The 27,624-nt window shown below is 37.5% G+C and overlaps 1 protein-coding gene across 2 annotated transcripts in view; it reads left to right on the forward strand.

Moving 5' to 3' along the window:
• Positions 1-27,624, forward strand: part of ascc3 (activating signal cointegrator 1 complex subunit 3) — a 266,202-nt gene that overhangs the window by 56,583 nt on the left and 181,995 nt on the right. For both annotated transcript variants that reach the window (XM_055209422.2, XM_055209423.2), the window contains exons 6-8: positions 9,392-9,602; positions 13,823-13,958; positions 22,227-22,352. In XM_055209422.2, coding sequence (XP_055065397.2) covers positions 9,392-9,602; positions 13,823-13,958; positions 22,227-22,352 — 473 coding nt within the window. The remainder of the gene's footprint in view (positions 1-9,391; positions 9,603-13,822; positions 13,959-22,226; positions 22,353-27,624) is intronic.

The raw sequence follows: 27,624 nt of genomic DNA on the forward strand, positions 1-27,624 counted from the left end.
CAAGATTTCGTTTGCTGTATCTCTTCTATCCACAACCGAAGGTGTGGCGGGGATATTTTAGGCGTGGCAGGCCGCCACAGTAGAATGTATATAGCGGAAACACTGAACATCATTCTGTTTGATTTATAAGCTTGTTTCCTCATGGGGATCAAAATGTCCCCACAAGGTCACAAAAACACTGGTATTCCTATCTTTGTGGGGACAATTTTTTTTTTCTTTTACTGTTTGTACACAATGATGACGCAGCAACGTATGCGCACGCATTTTGGCAACGGAAGTATGGTGAGAATCAGCAGCGTGTCAAGCTACGCGAGCAGATTAAGCAACACAGACAGAAAAAGTTATTTTAAAAAGTTGACTTGAGTCGGAGCCGATGGTGTAGTGGACGCTGCTCCGACACACGGTGCAGACGCGCTTCTGGCGACCCGAGTTCGAATCCCAGCTCGAGGTCCTTTGCCAATCCCATACCCCTCTCTTCACCCTATACTTTCCTTTCATCTCTGTTATTACTATCTATCAAATAAAGGCAAAAATTGCCCAAAAAATAACTTAAAAAAAAGGTTGACTTTATCAATCGGGCTACCAGATCCTTATACTATAGTGGAGTGGATTGAAGAAGTTGGCAGATGGCCTAATATAACAATAAAATATATAATAATATATACAAATATTAGTGCAACTGTAAATGCAACAACCAGACTTTTTGATGCTGGGAAACCATTTTGATAAATCTTCTGAGTTACTTACATGTTAACTTACACGAAACACTGGGGAACAACACCACTTCTGTTGCCAAAATGCGCGTGCAACTATTTGATCACGTGGGCTGTAAAAGGGTCTCTAGGCAAGAGATTCAACAATTCTGATTCAAATATGTAAATCCTTAGTCGAGGACACCCCAAGTATTGTTTTTGAGTTTGTGTGTGCCAAATCTATTAGCTTTACAGCGATTTTAAGGTCATTTTCAGTCATTTTGTTTTTGAACCATAAAAAATCTTTTATTCAACTTTTCTTAAAATTGACTTTGCTGACTCTTATCAACTTCAAACAGGTGTAGCTCTGTCATTTTGTTTTGTCAGATTCAACAAATCATGCATATTTATGGATTTTTGTCAAAAAATAAATAACTCCGACTCAATTTGCTAGCACGGGTCACTTTTTCTCAAGAAAGCTTTGAGAATTGGAGACAGGTGGACTTGCTCATAAAACATTTTGCATCTAGGCAAGGATGAAGTATGATATCCCGAGGGCTTTTCCATCTCTTCAAACACTGTATTGTCATATATCAACTGTAACAGTTTTATGTGACTTTTGCTTTAATTAAATATTTATTATATTAAGTTTAGTTTGTTCTTTAATTCCACTGTTGCTTGAAACACATGATTTGTGTAATTCCCACTCTCTGCCCTCCTTCTGACAGCATAGGGTCTACACTTATTTAAGTTGGATTTTCAAAATGATAGTGAGGTAGACTGAAGCCGAAAGAGGGGGGCTTTCATGACCCTTTAAGGCAATGGTTGGTTAGGTACTGTTTTACTGTGAGAGATTGTGTTACTATAGCAACCGTCTCTCCATCTGTTTTAACAGAATCTATCATGAAATGCTCAGTATAAACCACAGGAGTACCTGAGGAGTGAACCGCTAATATTTGATGTAACGGGTGGATTAATATTTATACTTCATTTGCTTTGTGGGTGCGGTTTGGGAATCAATAGGCATGGGGTGGACTATGGGTTCAATGGTCCAGATTATTTCGACATTGATAGGCATTTTTTAATGGTCTTTTGCTTATTTGTGTTCATGTTCTGTCAAAAGACCATTAAAGGTTTTAAATTACCACACTGATTGAGTGATTATCATAATCTTTTTATTTTTCATGTTCCTAAGCGAACCATTCATGTATATGGGTCAGGTTTTCTGTTAATTACAGCAGGTTTATCAAGCAGGACCCGTGCAGGACTCATACCCCACTGAAGGGTTTTCATGCACCTGGGTCCTGATATATCAGTGATTCTCTTTCCAAAACACTCCATTCGTCTAATCTCCCAGAATTCATAAGTATCATCCAGGGGCTTTTAAGCAAGCATGTGATGAGCTTTGATGTTCTGCAGACTGAACAGCGGTTTTCACTTCACACTGTGCATCCAATAAATCATTTTTTGTGTTTTGAATCATGGACACTCCCCATAGATGATCTAAAGATGCATGCTGTTCTTCTCTCTGATTGAAAGCTTAAGTATTATTTGCAGGATTGATCGTGTTTAGTCTCAAAACATGTTAAACTAAAACTTGTTAAGGGAAGAATAATTATTAAATTAATATGCACCACTATTTTAATGCACGATTATAAACAGCAATATTTAAACATTTTAAAGTGACAAGCATTGACTTTTTGTTCATATTTTTGGATAAAAATACAAACAAGTTACTTAATCTCTAGTAGGTGGAGTTTAAAATATTATAGTTTCAACATATGCATCAATAGTTAAGCAAGTGGTGTTTGCAGGTTGGAATACTGAATGACACCAGAGTTGTGCTGCATCCAGTATAGACACTCTTGGCGCTTTTTCCATTGCATAGTACCCCACGGTTTGGTTTAGTTTGGGCCGGGTCAGCTTACTTTTGGGAGCTTTTCCATTGGGTGCAGTACGTAGTACCCGAAACTTTTTTTCGTACCACCTCGGTTGGGGTTCCAAGCGACCAGAGCTGATACCAAACGTGACGCGAAAACACTGTAGTTCACTGATTGGTCTGAGAGAAGCGTTATTGCTATAATGTAAATATTAGCTTTAGCTTACTGCTAGCTTGCGCTGTCTGTGTTATCTGTGTTCTGCTATAAGTTTCCAAACACCCTTTTAGCGATGAAAAACATCCACAGGTTGAGAATCCGGGACACGATAACAGTTTTTTCCAGACTTGCAGTTTGTGGCGGCACATTCGCGACGTGCATGTCCACATTATATATGCTTAAATGCAACTTGAATGAGGCTCAGCGGAGCTCCGTCGACTGACGCCACGGGTCGGGTGTTTGAACAGAAACTGTCATGTGAGACAGAGGTAGTGATAAATGCGATGTGCAAACATCTATTTGGGGTGGCCAATTTTAATTTTGTGGCAGACTGAAAAATAAATGAATGTATGGGAATATACAACAACCCTCTCACTTGTATGATGTCACAGCAGTATGCAGCGTAAATATAATAACATGCCTATAATCCCTCCCACTACGAAGTGATATTAACTTGATGGAAAAGCTAACCACGCCAAAGTGAGGTGAGCAGACCCGACCCAAACTAAACTAAACCATGGGGTACTATGCAATGGAAAAGCGCCATCTGTAGTCTACTGCCAGGCCATATACCGGTTCAAATGTTAAACCAGTTTGAATTACACACACACACACAGTATGAATAAAAAAACAGCATACCATTAGAAGTGGATTGGTGGTGGAATGTTTTTAAAGAGTGTTGCGTTGTCCCCTATTCATAGTAACAGAAGTGCTCAATCTTGTTATATCTAGTATCAGCAAAGGTATTAACAAGATGTTTCACTGGTATTAATATGAATGGGGGAGATTGCAACGGTCAGTGGACCAATCAGAAGACACCGCAGGTTTGAAAAGTTTTTTTTACAGTAGCTGTATGGCAACAGTTTTGGTAGAGGGATCGATACGTCGATATGTCTTGTTCTAACAAGACCCAGAGGCATTACAAATATGGCGGCGGAGTGACGCGGCTTCCTTGTAAGGACTTTCGTTTCAGTCAACTAAAACTGTTGCCATGTCAACTTGCTATTGTAAACAAAAGCTTGCAATGCTTGCCCCACCCGCGCTGTCTTCTGATTTGGTCCACTGTTCTGGAACTGACATAGATGCGCTGATTTCTTCCCTCCAGATTTCTTATGTTTTTGCATATTTGTCACACTTTTATGTTTCAGATCATCAAGTTTTTTTTTTATATTAGTCAAAGATAACACATGTGAACACAACATGCAATTTTCAAATGAAGGTTTTTATTATTAAGGCAAAACTAAATCCAATACTACATGGCCCACATGGTTGAAGAAGTGGTTGCCCCGTGTTAAAACATAACTGTGGTTTACTGATGTAGTTATTACTCACACCTGAGTTCAGTTTCTCTAGCCACACCCAGACCTGATTACTGCCACACCGGTTCGCAATCAAGAAATCCCTTAAATAGGACCTGCCTGACAGAGTGAAGTAGGCCAAAAGATCATCAAAAGCTACACATCATGCAGAGATCCAAAGATATTCAGAAACAAATGAGAAAGAAAGTAATTGAGATCTATCAGTCTGGAAAAGGTTATACAGCCATTTCTAAAGCTTTGGGACTCCACATGGAACTGTGGTGAAACTTCCCAGGAGTGGCCAGCCAACCAAAATTACCCTAAGCGTGCAGCGACGACTGAACAAAGAGGTCAGAAAAGACCCCACAACAACATCCAAAGAACTGCAGGCCTTACTTGCCTCAGTTAAGGTCAGTGTTCATGACTCCACCATAAGAAAGAGACCGGGCTAAAATGGCCTGCATGGCAGAGTTTCAGGACGAAAACTGCTGCGGAGCAAAAAGAACATAAAGGCTCGTCTCAGTTTTGCCTGAAAATATCTTGATGATCCTCAAGACTCTGTGGACTGATTAGACAAAAGTTTAACTTTTTGGAAGGTATGTGTCCCATTCTCACGTAAAAGTAACACAGCATTTCAGCTCATACCAACAGTAAAATATGGTGGTTGTAGTGTGATGGTCTGCAGCTGTTTTGTTGCTTCAGGATCTGGAAGATTTGCTGTGATAAATGGAACCATGAATTCTGCTGTCTACCAAAAAATCCTGAAGGATTTTTCAAGCTAAAGCGAACGTGGGTTCTGCAGCAAGACAATGATCCAAAACACAACGGCAAGTCCACCTCTGAATGGCTGAAAAAACAAAATAAAGACTTGTGAAGTGGCCTAGTCAAAGTCTTGACCTGAATTCTTAGAAAAGCAGTTCATGCTTGAAAACCCTCCAATTACAACAATTCTGCAAAGATGAGCGGACCAAAAGTCCTTAACAGCCCTGTAACAGACTCATTGCAAGTTATCACAAACGCTTGATTGCAGTTGTTGCTGCTAAGGGAGGCCCAACCAGTTATTAGGTTTAGGGGGCAAACACTTTTCACACAGGGCCGTGTAGTTTTGGATTTTGTTTTCCCTTAATAATAAAAACCTTCATTTAAAAATGGTATGTTGTCTTCACGTGTGTTATTTTTGACTCATATTGAAATTTGTTTGGTTTTCTGAAGTATGCAAAAACATTGGAAATCTGGAGAGGGCCAACACTTTTTCACACCACTGTATACCCAATATACGTCACTGCTATTGCTTTGAATGGGGGAGATCACAACTTTCAATCTGGCTTGTCTAGCAAAGGAAGTCCCGCCTCTCAGTAAAAAGAGCCAATCATCAAACATCAAAGAATTATATCCTCTGAGGAAGGGCCTCTGTACAGACTCACCTGTTCTTTGTGACAGTCCCTGCTAGTTAACCCTTTTAGTCATGATTGCGTCACAGAGCTATCTGGAGGCAAGCAAAGGGAAAACTGGAGGAAGCCAATACAAATCAGCACTGAGTCATGCTACCAAAAGAACGCAAATATTCTGTTGTTGTGTTAGTACAGGCTTCAATTGGACATTTTATTGCACTCTTCATGTCCGCAACAATCCAGCACATAAGTAATAGACATCTAATTAATCATACACCCTCAAATTCCCATTAATATACACAGTCGGTTTCTCTATGAGATGGGTGCAGATATCAGGCCACTTAACTTAACTGGAGATAATCCCGTCACTTAATCTATCCATTGCATGAGCGTGTAAGGGTCAGTCAGTCTGGTTCCGACCATTAAAAGTTAACTTTTTCAAATGGCCTTCATGGTCCTGGAAAGTGTGTGCCAGTCAGATAATATCGAATTTTCTACAGTTATTGTTTCAGTATTTGTTGTTAACATTGTGAGTTAATGCATTAACTAACATGAACTAACAATGAACAATAATTCATAAATGATAAAAAACTATCGCTTATTGTTAGTTCATGTCAGCTCATGCATTTACTAATGGTTACAAATACAACCTTATCATAAAGTGTTAGCAACAAACTAACAAAACTAATTTAGGTTAAATCCACACGAAGCCCTCCGTAAAAACACGGAGTCGTCCCAAGAAATGTGTAAGGTGTGAACAAATGGCAGAAACAATGCCTTAAGGGACGTGTCGTAGTCCCTTAAGGCATTCAGCACTTTGATATGGGGTTCTTAAAGTCGAAATGAAATTGAAAAACTGTATTTTTGGGGGGATTTTATTGTGGCTCGCGCGCGCACGCATCCACAGAGTTTTCCAAGTATACTCCCCGCGACTAAACGCGGATGGCCGCGTTTGACACTATACGCAATACAAATGATTTCTTATTCAAATGATTACTCTACCAGGCTGTCAGGGCAGCACTGATTTGGTGACATTTACAGTACATAAAAACATTAGTAAAGGTGAAGAAAAGTAGCCGATCCACCATTGCAAACACAGTTTAGAACAAACAAGAAGACAACAAAGAACAGGAATCAAACATTATGGTAACAAACATGCTCCACAGCTTTCTGGACGACTGCGGACCCTCCTGATGACGAAAATGACGTAATGCGGACGTCCCTAGTATACTTTCGGCTTCAGCTAGTGTTAGTGAAGCGGTCTTTCTGCCTTCACCTAAACTCCGCCCACAAAAAAAGTCACAGTGTTTTCTACCAGTTTTCTACCAAAGGGTTTGTGCATATGCAGTATCTGACAGTGATGCCACTTCCTTAAAAAGACTTTGGCTGAGTTTAAAAAATGCATTGGGCACCTAAGCCTCAAGTTTTCTTAATAAAAGTTTGATTTTAAAGTTCTTTTTAATATAAGTGAGTTTGTCATTGTACTGTTTTACTGTTGTTAAAATCCAGATGTCCTTTGTGATAAACCGTAAAACTTAAAAAAAATGTTTTGATCAAATCACCCACCCACCACTATTTTCTACTGTGATTCTTTACTGATTTGTCAAATGTCTTTTGTCTTTGCATTAGGTCAGTGTTTCCCAATCCTGGTCCTCTATCACCCCCACACAAAAAGTTTTAGATGTCTCCTTATTTTACACACCGGATTTAACTCATCAGCTTGTTATGGAGACATGTTTACCATTTTGGAAGATGGGTGATAAGTTGAATCAGGTGTTTTAAATAAGGAGACATCTAAAACTTTTTGGGAGGGGGTGCTCGAGGACCAGGATGGGGAAGCACTGCATTAGGAGATGTCTTTGCCATTGAGCAGAATAGAGGGACATGATAATGCAGCGTTAAATGGCACTTAAAATGGACATAAAGTCTTACGGCACATTCACACGGGGCATAAGCATTAACGCTTCTCATTTACTTTAAATGGGTGAAGTCATGCGTTGCCGAACTGAATTGTAGATTTGTTGGCATCAGAGTTGTTTTTGAGTTCTTTTAGTTTTAGTCTTAGTCTTTTGGACGAAAATGCCTTTTAGTTTTAGTCACTTTTAATCACTTATAAACTTGATAGTTTTAGTGAAGTTTTAGTCTACGTTTTTCTTTCTGATGGATTATACAAGTATGTCCATAAACCAGCCCGTCGTTTTCACGGTCCTTCGAACTCGCCACAGCCGCAGGTGTGTTATTATGTGTGAAATCTGGTCCGCGTGCATGGCATGGTGGCAGCCGGGTTGTGGGTGTACCCAAAACAAGGATAGTAAGCGGCAGCATAGCTGATACTTTTTAGCTAAACAGACGGATTTCACACGAAATAGGCAGAAATTACATGCATTGTGAATGTCAAACTTATATTCATTTTCGTTCCGTCTCGTCTCGTCAACGAAAACTCGAAAGCGTCTTGTCATGTTTTCGTCACCTTAGAGCCATTTTCATTTCGTTGATGAAAACAACACTGGTTGGCGTTGCGTCACTGCCATTACTTGTGGCGGAAGTCGAAAATGTTTCAAGTTTTCTAGCACCAACGCGTGCGTCAGCAAATCAGATCGCCTTATGCAAATAACCTATTGCAGAGCCAGCCAATTACATTTATGCAAGACCGGAGAACAGAGGAGGATGTGTTGCGGCCACTGTGATTGGCTGTGTTGACCACACTTCAGACACGCCCTCCATCAAACGTTAACGCTTACCCCCATTGTGAAACAGGCTTTAATATACAGTACAGCAGCATTGACGTTTACTCAATGTTTTGCCTTATTTACTTTGACCTTTGAAAATTGTCCTGAACTTTCATACACAAATCCCTCCCACATGTCTAAATCAATTACTTCTGCTACCTAGTGGTGAATCAGAAACTGGGCTTGTACTTTTTGGTGTGATCTTAACAATTTGGTTGGCACACTTTAGCACAGGTTGGTTTCTAGATCTGTCACAGTGTAATGTGGATTATATTAGACCTGACTGCAAACCTGACAATGCTGACTTGTTTTAAATAGGATATTTACATACTGTTGAAGGCTAAAATTGCTTCCTCTTGGATATGGGATGTGAAATCATAATGAAATCATAAATTATCCCTCTTTTTGGTGCAGGAAATTGCGGCTAAGATATAAAAACTAATAACTTGTCCACAAACAAAACAAGTATGAAGGTCAGTAATTGATGATTTTACCGGTTTTAGTATGCATCAGTACTTTCTGCGGTGTTCAGACAGTGAGAGAGTGAAGGACGTGCTGTGAATAGAGCGAGCAGATGGGTTTGTCGTAGCCGAGCCTTTAAAGCAGATAAAGAAGAGATCATTCAGACAATCAGCCCAGACCCGATGCAATCATCCCATCTCATCTGCTTTCAAGAGCTATTGGGCCTTTTATTGAGCTGTTGTGCTCCAGACAGAGGCAGTTTGATAGCGCTTTAACCCTCTGATAGGGTTAATATTCAACTCTTGGCTTTACCAAATCTTACAAGACACGAGCTGAAAGAGTTTCATAGGGCAACGCTGATTTCCAAACAGCTCCAATAAGTTAATGAAGGTCATTTTCCTTTAGTTTCTGACAGATCCATTACCTTTTTGTAACATTGCAAGATGACTACCCAAAACGTTTAACCTATACTAGCCGTATTTAATATCTTAATTCAACAATACAATTTAATCAAAACATTTAAATGCATAAATATTACATATATTTTCTAAATCTTTATAGTACATTTTGTGTATGCTAGTGTCAAATACATAATGGGTGAAAATGAGCAGGTGATTGCACTTTTTGATTTATTTAATCTTTGATGTTGTGAGTCGTAGCCTGCGTGTTATGAAGAAATAATTTTACAATTTTGTTTCCTTTCATTTTCATTTTGTGACAAAGGCAAAAACAAAGGAATTGACAAAGGAATTGGTGAGTCCACCAAGCCCACGTACGGCTGTCAGGTGACCATCCAGTCTGAACAGGAGAAACAGATGATGAAGATATACAGAAAAGAGGAGAAGAGAGAGAGAAAACGAGAGAAACGGGGAGATGAAGGGGAGTCCTGGGAGAGCACTTTTCATTTCGACCCTGTGGAGCTGAGACTGCAGAGGTGAGCGCATGTCTCTCTATCTTATTGTCTCTCTCTCTCTTTCATCACAGAAGCAAGTGGCCGTCTACATATTTCATCAGGATGTGGGCTATAGGAGAGAGAGAGAGAGAGAGAGAGATAAAAGTGTGTTATCTGGAGCTTTTACGGGAGGGATTTTCTCATAATGTTTAATTTTCGCTGGATGAAAAGAGCAATGATCTGTTTAATTAAAAATGCTGCCGTCCAAATGAGGCAAAACATGAGGAGGAGATTAGAGATGAGGTGTTAATACCTCACCGTCTGACTGCAAAACAACAACTAGGAGTGTGCGATCAGACAGCTTTATATTGTGATTGGTTTTTTAAAAATGTCCAAGATCTGCTTTTCAAGTAAAACGATTGAGTCGTAAATACAGAAATATAGAAATCATTGAAGCTTACACTAACAGCATACAGAACAAACATAAACACTCCTGCCAGCATAATAGTTAATATAGGGTGACCATACGTGCCATTGTTCCCGCAAGCATCCTGGCCAGGATTTCGGTGCATCTTCCGGAAGTCGTATTTGTTGACCGCATACGCCATTCAGTTAAAAACATAAGATATACAATTGTAGTTTCATTCTTACCTTAAAGGTGACAAAGAATGATTGAACGGGGTATTTATCCTTGTTCTGTGATGTGACATGTAGACAAAAATGTTTTGTTTGGGTCTGTAATGCCTTAGAAGCTTCCTAAAAACCTCTCTCAGATAGCTCTATTAGGGTGGGGGATTTTAAACAAGTGGTTTTGCACCTATTTGACTCCCCCTCCTGGCTTAATTTGCAATCTCATTACTGATTGGCTGACTTTGCTGCCACTCAAAAAATGTAGCCAAATGGGACGTATGGTCACCGTAGTTAATATCTGTATATTATTTGATGAGTTGTTAAAGAAATAGAAGTGTGTCAGCACTTTAGTCTGTTCACAATAAATTTGACCTCATGCACACTTTAGATGCTCACTATCATCATCATATCGAACGTCTGTAATTCTGTCTGAACCATAGACCTTTAAAAAAGATGGACGACGCCCGTTCGCTCTATTCCATTGGTGAAAAGTGAAGCCGTCAGTGTCCCGATAAGGACTGAAATCTTGGGTCTTGATTCTGCGCAGTAGCGATTTCGGGACCAGTCATGTGCAGTAGTGAGCAGGAAGTAAAGCAGCGAAATCAAGACCCCGCCCTCGCTCTCGCAGAATGGGCGATATCACACGATTTAAAAGCTGTCAATCATGACGTGACACCACCGTTTTTATATCATTAAATAACTAACTAAACACAAACCTATTTTAAAAACAAATATTTTAATGTACATCAGCGTGATAAAAACTACAGTAAATGACAGAAACCAGCTTCGGAAAAAAAAATAATTGAAGTGTTATTAAAATTTTTTGTTGGTCTCAAGTCCCATTGAATAACATGGGGAGGCGGGGTATATGACCTATACTGGGACCAGTCACTGGCGGGCGATCGAGATGTTTTGACTTCACTTTTCAGGGCTTGTGCGGCATGCTTGGTCTGAACACAATATCACTATTAATAAATCTTATAGGGGTGGTTTCCCAGACACGGATTAGAGTAGTCATAGACTAAAATAAATGTAAGAGCTGTCCAAACTGAAAACAACTTGCACTGACATATCTTAAAATACATCTGTGCCCTTTGTTTTACCTCAAAATGCACACAGGTAATGTTTTTAGTGAGGCATGTTTGTTAAAACTAGTTATATTTTCTAATTAAACTAAGACCTGGCTTAAGCTAATCCCTGGCTGGGAAAGCACCCCATAAAGTAAAGGAGAGGTCAGCCTAATCTTTCATATTCATATGTCTGGTTTAAATGTTTTGGGATAGCATAGTGAAGATGTTTGTTTTTTTAAACATTTTATATTCGAAAAAATGAAAGGTTTTATTTTACTCGCTTATCTGCCTCATTAAGTCTTTATCTCTGTTTCAGGTTTATTATTTTTTGTTCATTTTTTTCAGTAGCAGTGCTGTTGTGATGATAATTGTAATTTTAACTTGAAGTAAAAGCTGAGTGTTTTAAATGGTTGAGTTATCTATTGACTGTTTATTACATTTTCAGTAAAATAGTTTACCTCAGGTTTTTATGTAGATTAAGTAGGGCTCAATTCACTGATTTGAATTGATCTTCAATTTAATGAAATTGAATATATATAAATCTCTGAATTGATGTGTGTTTTATCCAGTGTTTTCTGCAGCTCTTCTCATTGATGTAAATGTTTCGGGTGTGTTTTGTAACTAATGTAAAGTATATGTTTGGACAGTTCTTACCTTAACATCTCAAACATTGATTTCTTAAATATTCTGTATAACAGTAGCTGTGTTTACTTGCACAACAGTTTACGTGTACCCCAAACATTTGAATCTGATTAAAATGTTGTTTACATGTACATTCTATGTAATCCAAACCAAACGTCTGCGCAAACGCACAGCCAGGGTTGCCAGCTTCACGTTTTAAAATCAACCAAATGGAAATTCAAAACTAGCCCAAAAGCATCCCAATGACCAATGAACGGAATTCATCGATCTTTAACCCACGGAAAAATCTACTAGCTAAAACATTTTAAACATAAATGTACAAAGTTGAGTTGGAGAAAGTTTTTTTTTAGACACAGGCAATGAAAACACACTTTTTGAGAGGCTTAATGCAATTTTATTGCTTTATGTAATGTTATGAAAGTATTCACTGCTGCAGCGTGTCCCCATTACTTTAATAATGCATGTTGGCATTACCTTGCTATTGCATGTTTCTGTGACAAGAATCATGTTATATCATGTAAATATAAGTCGTGAACTTAAGCACAAATGCTTGGCACATATGCACAAGGTATTTTTGCATCCAATTGAAGAAATACTATGATTTACGTGTTAAGTTAACATGCGTACTTTTCTTCTGATGATCAGATAAAAGTTCAGACTACACCACCCCTTTCAATATGATCTGAATTTGCATCCAATAGAAAATTTAAAACTTAGCAACAATCATTTACTGCATTATTTACCATGTTAAAGGGGCCATGGAACAAGACTTTTTTAAGATGTCAAATAAATCTTTGGTGTCCCCAGAGCACATATGTGAAGTTTTAGCTCAAAATACCATATAAATAATTTATTATAGCATGTTAAAATTGCCACTTTGTAGGTGTCTGCAAAAATGTGCCGTTTTGGGTGTGTCCTTTAAAATGCAAATAAGCTGACGAAACTCAAACACTGATCACAATGATGGTGGTTTGTTGCAATTGAAACTCAATTGTGCTGTCAATTATTTTCTTTCTCTCTTTTCTCTGCACTAAATGGCAGTGCTGTGGTTGGATAGTGCAGATTAAGGGGTGGTATTATTATAATAAGAGCTCCTTATGACATCATAAGGAGAGCCAAATTTCAATGACCTTTTTTATGTGCTTATAGAGAATGGTTTACCAAAACTAAGTTATTGAGTTGATCTTTTTCACATTTTCTAGGTTGATAGAAGCAGTGGGGACCCAATCATAGCACTTAAACATGGAAAAAGTCTGATTTTCATGCCATGGCCCCTTTAAAGTGAAATATTTGTTTTCTTCAGACACGAACATATTTAACATTAGTGTAAATGACCAGGACACGTGTGACACCTGTTTCATAGATTGAATCTTGCTTTGATGCCTATCAGTATTGCATGTTAATGTATCAGACTCGTTCCAGACGGTCGTTTTAAAGTGTGTCATTTAATCCGGAGAGCTCGAGAGTTGGTGGCAAGCTGAGCTTTCGGGTCTGATAACATGTCTGTTTTAACAACAGTACTTATGGCTGAGTGAAATACACACAGATCAGGTTCTGTTTAGATATTTTATACCCACAGACTCGGTCACAAGTTCATGTGAAGTCTGATGTCTTTTGTGTTTTAAATTGCCAAAACCGTTTAATTTTGCTTTGCACTTTAAAATGCAAAATTTCCCCTCTAGTAATGATTATAGATGAATGTGTTTGTGTTTAGCGTTTATATATATTCTTGATACTATAAACCACTTAAGCGAGATGCTTGTTTGTGATTTGTCACATTTGGACATGCTTTTTGAAAGTGTATTGATTTTGAACAGCTCAGAACCTGCTTTGTGTAAAACATTTCATTATATCAATTTGTAGGAGAGCTGCTTTAGCTAAAGAGAAAATAACTCTGTATATGTTTGTGTTTGTATATAGAGAGCAGGCCTTGCTGAATGCACGTTATTCTCCAGTGTTAGGCCGACACAGAGAATATGAACGCATCCGCTACCCTCACGTTTATGACTCATTCGCTGAGGCCACAAAGACTTCTGCCTTCGTCGGAGGATCCAAGGTAAAACCAAAACACGTGACATGATAGAAACACGCACACATATATCACATGAATCAAACAATTCACTGGCTTGGAATTATAAGGTGACATCTTTCATTTTTCTTAAAACTTATTTACATTATGTAGTTTTTTTCAGGTTTTAGAACTTTTTATTTAAAAAAACAAAAAAAGTTTTATCTGAAAAGTAGAGCTGCTCGATTATGGGCAAAATCATAGTTACGATTATTTTGGTCAAATTCATAATCAAGATTATTTAGCACGATTACTTAATGACTTTGAAAACATGCATTTATTTAAGCTTTTTATTAAGTAAGTATTGCAATAGACATGTCAAAGCAGTAGTGCCTTCAAAATGCCTTGCAAACACATCATTCCAGCAGCACGCGATTTATATTTTAATTGCACTATAAAGCAATAAGCCCCACAAAGCAGTGGGGTTACAGTGCATTTTATAACATGTAAGGGGGGTTGTTAGGCATCACGTGAAGCGGAGCTAAAACCCCCTTAGCTGTTATAAAATGCACTGTAACCCCACTGCTTTGCAGGGCTTATTGCTTTTATAAAACGGTTACTTCATATGCATAGCAGGATTTCATAAAATAAGACACAAATAAGTTGTAATTATATTCACACAAATATTACTCTTCCACCAAACAAAGTAGTTCCTCAGAATCAAGTGTGGCTGAAACAGAGCGCAGTTCCCAACCAACACAGACGCAGCAAAGGCACAATGAAAATATGATTAAAGACTGTGGTGTTTATTTTTATAAATCAACATTCATCTAAATTATACTTTAACATTTATATCGTGCAACTGTTGAAGTGATGATCAAATATGCTTGAAAGTATGCTTAACTCTTTCTCCATCATCGTTTTTTTTTTGCATTTTATCAGTTTTAGTTTAATGCCTTACAGAAAAATTATCTTCAAATAAACATAAAATATCAAATGAAAGAACATACCCTCAGCTTAAAAAAACCTTTTCATCCTACCTTCATTTGTTCTCTTATCACCTCTCAAATTTTCAGCTAAAAGCGGAAATAATTCAATTTTTGTGAAGAACTTTTTTAGGAGACAAAAAAACAGTGTTTTTAATGTCGAGTGAAGCGCGTCAGTGTTTAAGTTGGAAAAGATCGCCAACCAGTGGATAGCGGAAATATGAATTTGAGTTATAAACTCCTCAGGGAGAGTTTTATCTTTATTGATGAGATGACTCAACAATATTTATTGACATTTATATGCATATCACCATTAATTGTGCAATTGTAGACAAATTAAAAATGTGATTAAAGACCGTGGTGTTTATTTTCATAAATCAGTACGCGGCAACAGTGGCGTAGTGATACTTATGTAATGCGGTCTGAACCGTGGGGTTACCGGGGTATTTTATCACGGCTTAGAACGCGTTTCAACCAATCAGAATGAAGATCAAGAACTGCCCGTTTTATAATAATTGTTTTGCGTCAATTATCTTGTGTTTGTAATTTGTAAAAAATCTAAAATGATTGCACAACCCTACTACAAAGTCAAATGTAATGTAAAAACTTTGAAGCTCAATATCTCAAAACAGATATAATCTTATAAGTCTAAGGCGGTGACTTATATGTGTAAAGCCACAGAGAAAAGATAAATCTGAACTCTTAAGTCTCAAATCTCTCCCCAGTGCTTTGTTTACTCAGCATCATGCCAATCTGTTTAATTATATGCTATTATCACACACTAGATTACACACAGCCTTTGTTTTTAATCCAGTTTTGATGATGTCTTAATTCGAACGGCCTGTGGCAGGCCATCTTCCAGCCGTTTTAATGAATTCATTTGGCTCTCGTCATTATTTTTCTGTGAGCAGGGAACGATGCAGGTGGTTTTATGGCCAGAGACCCAACAGAGATCTTTCTAGAATCAGTTTAGCTTTCCTCACTATCTGCACACAGTAAAGTGAATGAACCTGAATGTTATCTCTTCACGGTTTTATTTCTTTATTTTCCTCAAACGAATGAAGTTTGCAATTTTTTAGTGCTGCTACCAAAACGTGGGACTTGTTTCATTATTTTCTAAGAATAAACATGAAATAATGAGGCTGGTTGGTGCTGTTTGTTTTTTATTAAATTAAAGTTTTTCTTTATTGTTAAGGTGTGTGTACACCAAAGCGTTTAAAGGGACAATGTGTAGTTTTTTATTAGTCATAATCAATGTCTTTATTCATAAATATGTCCTCATTGGTGTCAAATGACCTCTGCCAATTATCTATCTTTTCTTTGTAAGCTCAGAATTTCTTCTCTTTATTTACATTGAACGAGTAAGTCCAAGGAGGCTTCCATGTCGTTTCACCATATTGATAAACTATAATAGCAGAGAGGGACAAAAAGCACTAGCCTACCGCAACACATTTTCGTTCGGAACACGTGAACCAGCTGAAACAGATAAGGAGATCAGTGAGTACATAATGGCTACCGTAGGTGCAACACACATTTGGAAAAGTGTGGCGCTAGAGAGCACTGTTAGTTTAGATTGGGGAAAATCGTATTTATTGTCCCTTTAAGTGCGGCTGAAAACGTCAGGTAGACGCCGATTGTAGGCGCTTGCCAGCTTTTTTCAGCTGAGCGCTTTGGTTGCTATGATACTTCTCCTTTGTTTATGCGTATTACAAGTCAGAATATTTTTATCAACTGTTGTGCTGGCAGTCTAGTTTAGTCTTTGTGACATGAACTTCACTAATTCTTGAAACTATACTTTTATCTAACCAAGATTTATATCTCAGCTGTGTAAGAGGTTTTTTAAAACGTAAGTCAGTGATTCTCAAACGATGGGCTGCGGCCCACTAGTGGTCCTCGGAACGCCATCTAGTGGGCCGCATAGGCGGTGGTAGACTGATGACAAATAATTTTTATAAATCATATTTTCACATCAGATTTTTAAAATATTTTTTATGAATTAAAAACGCTCATTCAAGAAGCATGATCTAAAAGCACATTTATGTTTGAATATCGCAACAGTATGTCATGTCAGATAGAACGTATGTTCATTCAGATGCAGTAACAATACGTTAAAGGTGCAGTGTGTAACTTTTAGAAGGATCTCTTGACAGAAATGCAATATAATATACATAACTATATTATTAGTGGTGTATAAAGACCTTACATAATGAACCGTTATGTGTTTATTACCCTAAAATGAGACGTTTTTATCTACATACAATGTGGGTCCTCTTAAATGGAAGTCGCCATTTTGTGCCGCCATGTTTCTACAGATGCCCTAATTGGCAGTTTTGTCACTACTGTACACTGTCTTAGATGACAACATGTTTGTCCTGTGGCGGCTTCCGCATGTTCTCTATGCGTTTTGTTGACGGTGGACTGTGCAGTTGTTTGCAATTCACAATCTCACTACTAGATGCGCTAAAATCTACACACTGCACCTTTAAGGGGGTCGCAAACAGCACATCCGTGTTGGGCCACATTTAAAAGTCAAACACACTGGCGGCATCTACAATAGCTTTCCGCTGTGTGACTCCGGTGTGCCAAACCCTGAAAGGAAGCAAAATCCTTACCCCAGGTCAGTTTTAAACGCACTCAGGGTATTCCCTACTTTAGCTGCACTATTTGACGTGAAATCCGCATCACTTTTTGAGACTCTGGGTGTCCCCCTTTCTGCATAATAAAATAAATACGCATTTTAATTCACTGCATGTGTACAAGTACAAATTATTTCGAATACAGACGCTGACAAAATTAAGAGGCCACTCCAGTTTGCCTTTTATCATTATTTCTACATTGTTATCATTTTAGTCCAGTGTTTGTTGACTTCAAACAGTGAACCTCAGGAGTTGCAAAGTCACCCCAACACAACAGCAATGTACAAGACTGAGAGCATGAAAGGACTCATGCAAGATGTTTTTAAAAATCAGGGTTATTCCATCAAATATTCACTCTTAAATTGTTCCTAAAATAATTGTTAAAACATTAGCATTGTGTTTTTTAAAATGAATTTTCAACTTAAAATCTGATTTTTTTGTCTCAACTTCAATTTTCAGTAAATATATGCAAATAAAAAAAATATTAGGAATTTGGTCATAAATGTTTTTTGGTAGTTTTTTATTTAAGCATACCTATAAATATTACATTTAGATAAGCTGAAAACAGTCTTAAAATATTGAGGTGTGAAACACATCAATATTCATGACTATTGACCCTCCCTTGCATGCCTTTACACAGTAAAAAAGTGTCTTACTAAAGTTAAATCAATGTATTGTTTAATGTGAATGAGTGGGTAAAATGGTTTTTACATCTTTTTGTAGAGAGAGTAGAGAACTTTATTGTTTGTAAAGAAATGTTTAGTATGTGTTCCTTGGCCTTATTTCAGCAACATTTTTTACTAACCATGCATAAACATGATTTACTTAAAAATACAAACATGTACATACATTTTACTTATTATTGTAGCACAGTTTGTGTTGAATACAGTGTTATATGATATTAGCCATTGTTATGTTATAAAGCAACTGAAAAAAGACCAAATGTAAGAGCATGTCAGAACCTCTCCCAGTGTCCCACAATGGTCGGACCCCAGAGGGTTAATTCTTTTACCTTTAAAGATGTAACTTCTCAAAGGTATTAGCCTTGAGTATTAATAAAGATAAAGTCTAAGCATAAAAGTCCACCTTTACATCTTCCACTTTAAATGCTTGTTTTTTTTCTGCTCAAAATGACACTTATGCGGTTTGGTTTTTCCATTGGAAGCAATGACATTCCTTATTCACCTACAAGGGGACAAGGTGTACCTTTAGTGATGTGTAAAGCATATCACAAACAATGCATCGTTTTTCTGTTATTTTGCATTCTGTTATTTACATTTACATGAAAAACAAAAACTTTTTTAATAATTAATCAACAAATGATTTTTTTATTATTTACCCTCATCCCATCTCAGGTGTATTACACAGTTTATGACTTTCTGTCTTCAGCTAAACTGAAATCAATATATTTTTGTTGTAGATCCAACAATTGAAATGAACATGACCCAAAATGTTAATATTTCAAGAAGCCCAAACATTCATTATAAAATAATCCATATGACTAGCCTGGCTAACATCAGACAAGTCTCATAGAGAATGAGACGTGGTCTGGAACCATATGCTAATTTTCTCGTATTTGAAGCGTGGTTTACGAATGCCCAGAGCCGTTTATTGGGCACTACGAATGTCTAGCAAATGCGTCTGTACGTAGCTCATAGCCAATCGTTTCAATTATACCAGATAACGTATGTAGAAACCATGAATTGAAAAGTAAACGACTTTTATCGGGTACGAGTGCACACCGCTGAAAGCTATGCAACTAAACCGGTAACTGTATATTGTATTGAAAAGTAACACATTTTAGTGGCACTATGACAACCACAGTACAGGCATAATGACAATATGATATTAATAAATACCACTTAACATTTATAAGTTAATTGTACTTTGTAGACGACAATGCCTAGCAGGTTGGTCCTATAAAACTCTATGGCTATCATGTCTTGCCATATACAAACATCCTTCTTGGATATGAAATTGCTGAACACCAAAAGTTGCTCTTTTTAAAATAAACTTGTGTTCAAAACTGCTTAGAACACTATCTAAGGCTGCATTGAAAAGTAACTTTGCGTCTGTTGCCGTGTTATAACAAATAACAAAACTGCTTCGGCGTGTCACATAGACCTCGTCATTGTCTTACTGCCCCCTCCCCATTCTGTGACTGGTTCCTATTTCAGGGGCAAATAGGTCCATAGTTTCTATGCTAGACTTGCAGCATGAATAAATTTGCGCGCAAGGCAGCATGAGGAAACCCAGGCTACCATATGACTTGATTTGTTTAATAAATGTTTATGCTAAAATGTGAAAACATTTTAGATTTCACAATCACTCAGAGAGAAAAATACAGCTCGGACAAAGAAGACAGACAGGTTAAAGGCGGAGTCCACGATGTTTGAAAGCCAATGTTGATATTTAAAATCACGTAAACAAACACGCCCCTACCCCAATAGAATCTGGACCTTCTGTTGATAGACCCGCCCCACACATACGCAACCCGGCAAGGATGTCGGTTAGTAGACACGCTCCTTACTGCTGATTGGCTATAAGTGTGTTTTGGTAGTCGGCCTGTTTCCTTTTCCAAAGCGTTTTTCAAACATCGTGGACTCCGCCTTTAACATAATGCTTACTGGTTCTCTTGGTTGAATAGGTCATTTTGTCAGTGTGTGTTTATCAGTGTTGGGCAAGTTACTGAAAATTAGTAATTAGTTACAGTTACTAGTTACTTCTTTTAAAAGTAATTGAATTACTTTACCAGTTACTGTATATCAAACGTAATTAGTTACTAGGGAAAGTAACTTTTAAGTTACTTTTATGTCTGCTTTTTAAACATAAATATGAACAGTACTGAACAGTCAAACAATAAAATGATAGCCTGTAAGCCAGAGTGGGCGTCACTCTTTGGTTAGATTATTTTAGTGGTTATGTACTATTATTTTAGTAAAGTTTCTTATATGGATGGGCTATTTTACATGTAAGACTCTAAAATATCACATACTGTAGGAGCCTATTTTGCTTTAGATTCAGCCTAAATAGCCTTTGAAGTTTTTTTGTTAGAAATTATCTTAATATGTAAGCTTACTTATTTATGTATATCATTTAGACCATTTAGACAAATATTCTGTATGTTTACATTGAAAATATATAATGTGTTAAAATTGTGTACTGTCTCTTTAAGAATTTGGAGACTGCGAAGCTTGCGGCGGATAGTGCGCTCATTGGAATACAGTGGAGTCGCACAGTTTTCTTTACCGCATCCATGATATTTAAGATCATATATTGTTTGATTTAAATGATAAACAAGATTAAAGGAAGATATTTAATCAGAAAATGGAGTACATGGATCGTTTTGTCGGACGGACACAGAGTGAGTGGATTGTTTTGTTGGATACGGAGCGAGTGAAACCAAAACTGAAACTAAATGCGCACTCTCATACTATGGAGTTTTAACACGTTTTAAAACGGGTGTACAGCGCAGTGTGAATATTTTACTGGAAACAACAATCGCGGATCGTTCTCTTCCATGAAGCAGATGTAAACATCTAAGAATATTAACATTTGTCAGATTTATTGCTTTTGTGGACTACAAATGCAAGTTGATGTCATACTGGGATTGCTTGGCAAAGATAATTTACAAACATGAGACCGGATGAACTTATGACTCATACGAAATTTTGTAAACAAAGGTATGTTGTCCCGTTTAGATTTTTCATGTTCATTCTATACGCACTGTCGGCCATGATGAAGTTTAATGATTCGTTGCGCCGCACACCACGGTCCTGCGACATTAGATCAGAAATGTCTTGTCTGCCAGTGTTATTCTTTTACAAAATAGAGTAACGCGAGTAACAAACTCATTTAAATTTCAGTAATTGTAACTGCGTTTCCTGATTTAAAAAAATACTTTGTTACATGCTCGTTACCGCTAAAAGTAGTTGAATTACAGTAACGCGTTACTCCCATCACTGGTGTTGTTTATTTGATCACAGTGATGCTCAGCCCTCCAGCAGGACTTTCTTCTGTTGGACTAGTTTAAGATGAATTGCTCAGAGTTTAAAGATGAGCTATAGTTGTTGATATAGAGAAACAGAGTAGTTTTCCAGAAGGTTCCTGTGTAAGTTCTTTTGTAGTTCCTGCAGTGGATAAACGATGGATACGATGACTTATGATACTGTCTGCTGTGATCAACAGCTAAATGTGACAGATTCATTAGTTCAGCATATGCTCGCTCGCTCTTTCTCTCTCTCTCTCTCTCTCTGAAAATAAGCTGTAATTATATGAGCTGGAGGAAATGCAGCATGCTAAATTTAGATATTTATTCTCACACTTGTATGAAAGATTAGCTTTTCAGAACAGAATACATTTTACTATATAAAGGTCACATAAACAGGGCACAGATATATATTTTTTCGAGTTTAAGCGTGAAAGTGAATTGCTAGTGCATGTGTGTACATGATACAGGATTCACTCATGTGTGTGTACAGAACGAGATGAATCATTCAGAAAATGACCGTCAACACTATTCAGCCATGATGTGACTATATGACTGTACTGAAGTTATAATGGCTTAAAATGACTTTATAATAAAGGCTGAGTGTTGAGAAGATAAGCCAGTGTGAGAAGATAACACATAATGAAGGTTTAATTGTGTTGTGTTTTTGTGTGTAATTGTGATATCTCTCTGCTGCGTATGGCAGATGCTGCTGCCAGAGGGGATCAAACGAGAAAATACCAAGATGTATGAAGAGGTTGAGATCCCACCCAACCAGCCCATGCCCACTGGATTTGAGGAGAAACCCGTGTACATCTCAGAGCTGGACGAGGTCAGTACCAGCTCTATATACAGTATTCAACACGCACACATTTCTGTTGTTGACGATGACCGATGGCAAATCTCTACATGCTGTCAGATGACGTTTGTGAATGCAGCTGCCCACTCGACTCAAAACACCTTAATGAACTGTGACCTGTTGTTATGGGTCATAGGTAGTTAGTTTTGTATTCAATACTAACTCTATCACATGATATTGAAGCATTCCAGTTGCTTTATGACAGGGCACGGTTATCCCTATATGAGGGGATGGAGATTCGGCATCCTGAAACAAGACCAGGAATAAATAGTGAATAAATGCACAACAAACCTCTTTCACACATTCATTTTTGTTAATTACCATAAATAAACCAGAATTACTTTACCAGTAAATACCAAAATGTGCTTTTCACACACAATAACATTGTCTTTTTACCAGAGTTGGGCAAGTTACCAAAATGTTTTCTTTACATTATATATAACAGGTTACTGTCATCTGAAGGTAATTAGTTACATTATAATATTACTGTCTCTGAACTGTAATAAGTTATACTTCTTTTACCTTACTTTTGAGTTAGTTTCTTCAAAATAACCACAGAAGTATAACTAGGCATACTACAATGTTAAAGTGTAGTTTATTCCTGTTTATACATCCAGAAGGGTTATGTGTTGGCCCTCGAGCCTACTAAAAACATCATGTAATAGGCACAGTGAAGACTTACGGCATAATACAGTAACAATCACCGTCAGAATCATAAATATAGACAAATTATGGTACACATAACAAACACAATAAAGCCAGAGCCCACTATAATGCAACATATATATAGCCTAATAACATGGCAAGACACACAAACTCTTTTTATTTCTATTCTTTAATTCAATTTTACAACAATGCCTAAAATATTTAGGCTACCATACAAAGGCTGGAAAAAACTTAAAACAGTGGTGTTTAAATGGGCTAATTTGTATTTAAATGGCCCTGTTTAGGGTTACATTCATGTTATGTATAGTGATAGGACAGTATATTGCAGAGGCCGATATATCTGCCGATATTTGGATTTTTTGTTATCGGCATCGACGTTTTTTCAATCGGCCAGTAAATTTCTCTATTACTTAAATTTGATGTTTGTAATAAAAAAGCACTCAATGTCACTCAATGTATAGTCTGAAAGACAGTAAAATTACCAATCATTATTCACTTTTTAGTTCAACACACTTATTCAAACAGTACCATAAGATGTCAGATCCACATTAATTATTAATTATTTAAGTCTTGTAAATAGGTTTTAAGTACTTTAAAAGGTTATATTTATTAAATGTTTTTTTTAGATTTACCAATTTTCTGTTTGTCTCTTATTTACTGTGATACCATTTGTGTTATATCGGCCATACAGCTTTCTTGATATCGGTATCGTCATTGGCCATAAAAACATATCGATCCACCTATAGGGGCTGTTTACACTTGGTATTAGGATGTGTTTTCATCGATCGGATCACAAGTGGACGAGAGAGACACATCACGTTTACACCTGGTATTTAAATCCGTCTCTTTTGACCGCTTCTGTCCTGAATACTGTGAGGGAATGGTCTGTCGAGACGGTGGGCGAGTCTCTTCGCTGTCATTTAAACGCGAGCGGGAGTAATGACGAGTTTATATGGACGCAAACTAATATTATGTCAGAGTCCGCTGCTTGTGTTGTAAGTAAACATGCTGCACAGTGTTTTTTGTACATGTATATGTTAATGCTTTCTCTGATATTTCAGCGCAATTGATGAAATAAGATCGCACAACTTTCACACACTTGCAAAATGAAACTGCGGAGATCAGCCACTTGTTTTATCAATGAAAGGCTAAAAATACCATTGTACACCGTGTGTTCGCGCCATAAGTCAGAAAAGACGTAATACTTTGTGCTCAGTACCTCAGATTAGATAAATGGGCGGTGTCCTGTGGCTGTTCGCACACATTTTTCACATCAAACTCATGTGCGTTTACATTACAAAAGCAATCCGATTGAAAATGTTTTCGACTACCTCTGAATGTGGTTAAAAGTGGTCGAAAGTGGACAAACTCAAAACGTTTTGAACACCGTTTACACCTGGCATAAACGTAACCTGCATAAAGCGCTGTCTCGTAACACTGGAGTAATGTTACGTTTGTGGCTATTTTTTTTGAGGTGCTTGATGGGCATTGCAGATGACATTGTGATCATATTGCTTAAAGGTGCAGTGTGTAATTTTTAGAAGGATCTTTTAACAGAAATGCAATATAATATACAAAACTACATTATCATGGGTGTATAAAGACCTTTTTATAATGAATTATGTTTTTATTACCTTAGAATGAGACGTTTTTATCTACATACACAGAGGGTCCCCTTTCGTTGAAGTTGCCATTTTGTGCCACCACGTTTCTACAGAAGCCCTTAACGGACAAACATTTTGTCTCCAACGATGACATGTTTTTCCTGTGGCAGCTACCGTAGCTTCTCTATGTGTTTCAAAAGCGAGGGGTGGGTGGGCAGCTGAGCCGTTGGTTGCAATTCGTAACCTCACCGCTAGATGCCGCTAAAATTTACACACTGCACCTTTAAGCTACAGCTTATGCTGCTCAGACATTCACGTGACCGTGCTGCGTATCGCTTTCCAATCAGTGCCCTGGATGCGATTGCACTCACAATGTGCGTTCTCTGCCTGAGCCCTAGTGAACCGCACTCGAGCCCACCTCTGAAAGTGAACCGAGCCCGAGCCCACCTCAGAAAGCGACCCTGGGCACTGTAGAATTATTTACATTTTTAGATTATCATTATAAAAATGATCATAACCGCAACATGATATTACATTGAATATATGCATTTACAAACTCATGTTTCGGTAATGAGAACTAAAAAGTTGTCTAGGTGACAAACAAAATTTAAACTTTTATCTGGAGAGAAAAAATAAGAACTGCTTACCTGGTAGCCATCTTGAGTGTCACAGTCAATTATGTCCCTTACAACAAATTCTTTTTGAAAATGTTAGTTCCTTGAGGGTTTAGACAATGATTGAAAATTGTTGCGGAGGATGAGAAAAATTTTCTTGGACACATTAATATTCCTTATTATTGTCTCTACATTTACCAATGATCACCACATGTTTCTTTACTGTAAATGTTTATAGTGTAAAATGCACTGAAACATTTTATTTTTTTGATTTTTTAATTATAAATATTTCCATGTCAAAGAACCAAAATCCAGTCATGGACACGTTGCGGTAATGAAAACAACAAAATTGGTTTGTATGATGTCATCTGAAATCATGTGCAAAATAGTACATGAAGAGATGTTTGTAACCGTATGTTTCTTATTTTGATAGCATTTACTTTTATTATCAAAATGTTTCATGACACCTCATAAGTCTAATTACGCTAGAATCACCCGCTCGGGCATGGTTCGGTTTGGATAGTGTAACTACGGCCCAAAGCAAACCTAAGGTAATGTTACACTTTTCACAGTTTTTCAGTTTTTGTTTCGACGGTGAGAGAATTTTTTTTCTCAATGCGTGTGTGTGTGCACACATGCATGCGTGTGTTGCGTGTTTTGAAGCTTTTAGTGTTGCGCCGGTGTCAAACATAATAACTGCTGTGAGGGAGCGTTTAAAAGCAGGAGGGGGTCAGAGCACGGCCCTAATGGAGATAAAAATACGCTTGACTTGCCTGCTGCTGTTGCCCACTTGAAGAAACTTGAACAACAGTTGAAAAATAAAAGGAAGCGAAATGTCCTTTCTTCATTGTTATCAAATCACCTCCGATCATCGCTCATTTCATGTGTTCCTAACGCACAGGACGTGATCTGGATTCGGCCTTTCCCTCATCCCGCCGCACGAAGGAACATTTTTCGTGTGTGTTTTAGTTAAAGCAAGCCGTCTTTCCTTAGTAAGAGGATAAATATACGAGTGGACAGCACAGATTTATTTTCCAGCCCCCACGGGGCTCATTTCCAGCGTCGTGTTTTCTTCCCTTTCAGGAAAGCATTAATTAAAGCGCCGAGCTTCACAGCGTAATCAATGATGCACCTTTCGGCCTAAATTCGGCTGCGTGGAAGTTGTTTTTGCTTTAAGAAACTACAGGACGATACATCACAGGTGAGGCAAACATCGAAAAACAACCATGCGACCGGAGAAGTGAGATTTCACGGGAGTTTCATCATGGTTGTCCCTTTTCAGTTGTTTGTCTGCCGGATGCGTCCACAGATCAGCAGATCGCTGTTTTTAGATTGATGGAGATTGATATAAGCTGTGTGAATTAGTGGGAGTGGAGAAGTGCCTCTATTCATTAACTAAAGCCTCCGCAACTCTGAATCAAAGTGCCTCACTTTTATAAAACACCGGCGTGAAACAACTAGTATGTCTTTATGTGCTATTAGGGCTCTTTTGAGCGCTGTGTTTTCTCTGTTTAAAGTGCTGTGCGCTTGTCATTCATTGAAAGACGTAATGGGTAACAGGGATATGGGCGCTCAACCTGCCTTTAATAGCTGTGTGAAACATTAAAAGCTGAAAATTTATTAGGAAGCCTTTTAAATAATGATTCTCAAGCTCAGCCGTTGTGCTTTAGTCACACGGTAAAAGCCTTTCTAATTTGCGTGAAGAAATATGGAGCTCTGCCTCCGCAGTGATGGGAAATCAAAACAAACACACACTTATATACATCAGCACAGTCGTGTGAAACTCACACATTGATTCGTGACCATTTAATGCTTTTATTATTGAATACCATAACAATATTTCTTCAACTGGGTCTGTAATGTTTCTTATGACAGTCATCATAGATACACGATCTGTTTTAATCAATAGAATTATCATGTGGCTCCTTTATACCATTTTATTAGATTATAATCTATTTATGAGGACAATAAAATTAGCAATAATACCATATAGTTTATGTAGTATATATGCTGTATATTTAATGCATACACTGTATGCATCATCTTTTGTGTAAATTTGCTTTGAAACAATGCAACATTGTAAAATATAAAATATAAATAAATTCGTCTCATTCTTACTCCTTCTTTATCTTATTATGAAGGTCAAGCTCTTATATAAAATAAGTCTGTCAGCAAGTATGTGTTACAAATAATCTGTTTCCCTGTAAAAATATATTTTTGCTTCAAAATGTGCTGCGTTCAATTCTAATGCATTTTAGAGATCTAACCACTAGCCAACAGCAGTCCTCTGGTGGACTTACATCGCTTACAGGTGATATTTTATATTTGTTAACCTTCAACAAAGGTCATACAATGTTTGTT

This window comes from Misgurnus anguillicaudatus, chromosome 10, assembly GCF_027580225.2.
Source record: "Misgurnus anguillicaudatus chromosome 10, ASM2758022v2, whole genome shotgun sequence".
NCBI classification, from domain to species: domain Eukaryota; kingdom Metazoa; phylum Chordata; class Actinopteri; order Cypriniformes; family Cobitidae; genus Misgurnus; species Misgurnus anguillicaudatus.